The 4,554-nt window shown below is 32.9% G+C and overlaps 1 protein-coding gene across 1 annotated transcript; it reads right to left on the minus strand.

Annotated features, from left to right (window-relative positions):
* Positions 1-2,066: 2,066 nt before the first annotated feature.
* Positions 2,067-2,937, minus strand: LOC136795532 (transmembrane protein 104 homolog; the record flags this gene model as incomplete). The annotated part of the gene is given in 1 exon segment (XM_067046413.1): positions 2,067-2,937. A coding segment is annotated over 1 exon segment (237 nt), but the record flags the coding sequence as incomplete, so codon positions are not given.
* Between the last annotated feature and the right edge of the window lie 1,617 nt (positions 2,938-4,554).

Genomic DNA, 4,554 nt, shown 5'->3' on the forward strand with positions numbered 1-4,554 from the left:
CTACTGATCAGTCTTAGTAATTTTGATTGAAACTGTTGCAGTTTCAGTAAGTTAGTTTTTTTGGCACATCCGTAAATTTGTGCACCGTAAGTCCAAATTGGTCTGAGAAAGTAAGTTTAAATTTTTAGTTTTTCTGAAAGTGGTAATTTTGATCGTTTATTTAAAAGATGAAATAACAATTTAAGTCGGAAATTTAGTTTTTGTCTAATGTCAATCCAAGGTGTTTTACTGTATCTGTCCGAGTTAAACTTCGTTCGTTTAGAAAAACAGGGCATAGACCACGACGAGCGTAAAAGTTATTTGCGCTGATTTCTCAATATTTATCCCTGTTTTCCATTTGACACACCATTCATGGATGTGAGCTAGGTGTATTTGTAATTGTTCTGAGGCTTGTGCTGGGTCCCCATGCTTGGCTAAAATGGCCGTGAGAGTGTGTTCCATTGTGGGTAAATCGGAGGTATACAAAGTGTATAATAATGGCGCTAGTATAGATCCCTGCGGAACTCCAGCTTCTGCTGCGAAATATGAGGATAGTGATGAGCCCTGTCGAATCCGGAAGTATCTCCAAAATAAATTTATATTAATTTTGTGAGCTTTTAAGACAGATGTCAATATTCCAGAAATTATCTTGAATTTTTAAATAGATAATTTAGTAGTGTCATATTAGTATACATTACCTAAATACCTGCATTGATAAGCTGATGTTAATTGTGCTATACTGTAATCATAGTTCATTGTTACAAGTTAAATAAAATATTAAAAGATCAAAGCAGGAAAGCTTTTTATCAATAACCCAAAACGATTTGCTCCTTGAGAAAGTAGTCAGAAGCCATACTAGTAATATTTAATGTAAAACTTTGAACAACTGATGAGCAAGATTAATGAAGTTAGTTATATCAAATACTTTTATGATCTCCTGAATATCTATAAACAAATGTCATGGATAGCGGAGTGTGTTGAGCCACAAACTTTAAATTCATGAGTTAGAGCCAGTACTGGTTCAGTATCTGGCATTGGCAGGTTGACTTTTATTTCATGGAGGAGCTACAAAATAAGCTTGACTTTCCCACTCTAGCTAGGATAGGCTGGTAACCTAGAGTAATTTACCTTACCTGCTTTGAGTTGGAGAGCATAAGGACGTTAAGCCACCAAAAAAATAGAACGCTGCGGAGGTAGAAAGCATTAGTATTGACCAAGGGGACTCCCCAGACCCCGGTAAATTCACTGATTTTTTTCTTTGTTGATATTGTATTTTATTATATTTTAATTTAAATAAACATTATATAAAGTATAAGATTTAATATTAAGCCAAATAAAGTTTAAATATCTGTTTTTTTTAAATGCGATTAATATTGTGCTGCTAAATCTATGAATGATATCAGCTGATACCTGAATGTTTTGTTGGTTTTTTTAAACTGAATTTCTGAATAAGAACTCTAGAAAGTTATTGTGTATCACCACATTTTCTATAAAACATTTAGACGACGTTAAATAAGCCAAACAATGTAAAAAAAATATATTTTTTATGTAAAAAACACCTTTTAAATATGAGAAAAATGTTAAAAATAATATAATACAGGAGTAAAGAAATTTATATAATTCAAGAAATTAACTTGATAATAAAAACAAATTTTAAAAATCCTTGAAGGTAGCAGAACGGAAAACAACCATAGCTGGTGGAAGCGAGTACAATCCAAAGTGAAAGGGAGGTGCTAGAGCTTTCCTTTGATGATAGGTAATCGTCATACGTACCCCCAAGTCACCCTGATGGGGGTAGCTTGATGATAGGTCGTCAACCGCTGTCAAAGTGTTAATGATTAAAACAGGGATAGGACTAACATTTCGATAAATGATCACAATTATTCCCTGATTCTAGAGTAATGGTTAAAGTGAAGAAAAATAAATCCAATTAAATGAAAAAATGTAGGGGTAATTTACAAAAAAAAAAAATGTATTTCTATTGGCATACATATTTTTAGAAAAAATAAAACTTTATTTATATTTATACATTTCATACTTGGAAATATTTATAAATAACAATTGATTTAATATTATATTAATAAATAAAAAATACATTCATATATTATGGAACAATAAATAAAGGTTATAGTAAATTAACTACTATATTACTACCGTATCATGAGTGGTAAAATAAAAAAAGATTATTGTCAAACAGAAGACATGAGAAACAAATTGAATTCTAATGAATTACAACTTACATCTAACATAATATTTTCAAAAGTAAGTCAATTGATTAAATAATTGAAAGACTTTTAAATATTGATACATATTGTAAAAACAACTGTGTACATTATTCATTTTAGTATATCTGATGACTAGACACAGTAGTTGCTATAGAATATTATATCTTTGAATAACAAATAAACAGATGATATATACATTCATATTATATATGATTAAACATAGATAATATTCAATAAATTGTAATAAATAATAGTATTAGATATCAAAACAGTCAACAAAATATCTTCGATAAAAGATAAAATCAAAACATAGGAAACTTTTTCTAAATTATTAATTTACTTAGAATATTCAACAGTCTATTCCTCTCTCTGGAATTCAGTTCTATATTCGTAACATTTTAAAAAGTAATAGAAATTTACAAAGTTAACTGAAATGGATAATAATTGCCTTAAAAACATTAGAAGGTAAGAACCTGGAATCATCAATACATATTTCTTATGTAGGCAATGATTGAACAGATCGATCATGTACAATATCAAAAGTAACTAAAATAACAGTAATAAAAGCCCAAAGCATAACCAAAAATGGCCACACTGCAGATTGAAAAGGCGATTTGTACTGAAGCGGTTGGTTGGATAAGGCTTCAGGTATGGATTTTCGCCCGACTAATATCAACGAAGCAGGAATAATGTACTGAATGATGACTCCTGCGTAAGAACCAGTAACACCCACCTATTAAAAAAATAATAGATAATTAAAAATTATATAACTATTATGTAAAAATTACTGGCTGTAAAATTAGGATGCAAGTGAAATAGTGACTGAAAAATAGACCCAAATATACAACAAAATCTGTACATTAATACTAGGGTAATGGAACCTGCAAATTTGACAGATTTCAAACTGCAAAATGAAACACAAAAAAACAAATAGCAATAATTTTAATCATTTTGTATCGTAAATTTAACACTTATTCTAAAGAATTTACACATGATTTATACACAGCGTCAGTATCAAAGCGTTGTTTACCGAGCTGCTTTTTCATCGCTGGGAGGAGGTGGTAATCACTCGGGCTGTATGGTGTATAGTCAAAACCATCCAAGAGGGCCCTAGTACGTTTGGCCGTGCATTGTGAAAAAAACAACACCTTGGTGCTAAGTTTTCCCCGATGCTTATTTTGTATGGCGCACTGTAACTTTCTTAGTGTTTCACAATACCTTTCTGAGTTGATTGTTGCTCCACGTTCCAGAAAATCAACGAGAAGCACTCCCTTGGAGTCCCAAAACACAGTAGCCATGACCTTTCTTGCTCACAGCGTTTGCAAATACTTTGTGGTTTCTTCGGAAAATGTTTATGCGCCCATTCCATTGATTGCTGTTTTGTTTCACAGTTGACATGGTTCACCCAAGTCTTGTCCCCGGTTAAGATACGATTCAGAACTGCATTACCATTTGTGCTGTATTCTTGAAAAAAGGTCAGTGCTGCATCCAGTCTCTGTTTCTAATGGTCCTCAGTTAGGATTTTTGGAACCCACCGAGCATAAAATTTGTGGTAATCAAGCTTCACCACAACTGGTACGGCCATTTTTAAAATCAATGCACCATTGCCTCACTCGGCTTTCACTCATTCTCCCCTCCCCTTAAACTTCACAAAGCTGACGATAATTTTCAATTGGCCTGTTGTTTCAAGCCAACAAAAACCCGTATCACAGACCACACTTCTCAAGTGGCAGGATTTTTTATTTCAGGGCACATTTTGATGATGCACAGTCCTCACACAACAAAAGCTGGATGGATACTGGATGTAGGAATGTTCGGACACCAAGATGGCGGCTCTACCCCCACCCATTGCCACAATAGGCCAAAACGTCTGTTACTTTCTGGACAGCCCTTGTACACAACATACCTATCTCAAAGAAACCCATTAGATTATATGGACTAGCTAATTTTATAAACAATCCTTAAATGTTAGCTTCGTTTATAAAGTCATTTCTCCAATAATAAATATAAGAGTGAAAGAAAAGTTTTGACTAAGATGCCTCCAATTTGTTATCCCAATCGTGCCTTTCTTATGTAAAATAAAGCGGATTGTATGACCTGAGTGTTATCTTTTATTTTCCATCTTCAACGAAACCCCTTATGCTTCTTGCTGAAGAAACAAGAGACGATCTTTAGTACGATTGCTCCAGTGGGACCACCACGAAATAAAAGTCGAGGTTGCTAAGGTGGTGCCTCAACTTCCTCAGCCATCCAGATTAAGATTTTTTATATCAAGATTCCACTGCAGTATTTAAATTGTAGGAGAAATAGAGAGAAAAAATGCATTATTAGCAATAAAATCTAAAACCAA

Source organism: Halyomorpha halys, unplaced genomic scaffold (genome assembly GCF_000696795.3).
Source record: "Halyomorpha halys isolate HHAL.00 unplaced genomic scaffold, Hhal_1.1 Scaffold10721.1, whole genome shotgun sequence".
NCBI classification, from domain to species: Eukaryota; Metazoa; Arthropoda; class Insecta; order Hemiptera; family Pentatomidae; genus Halyomorpha; species Halyomorpha halys.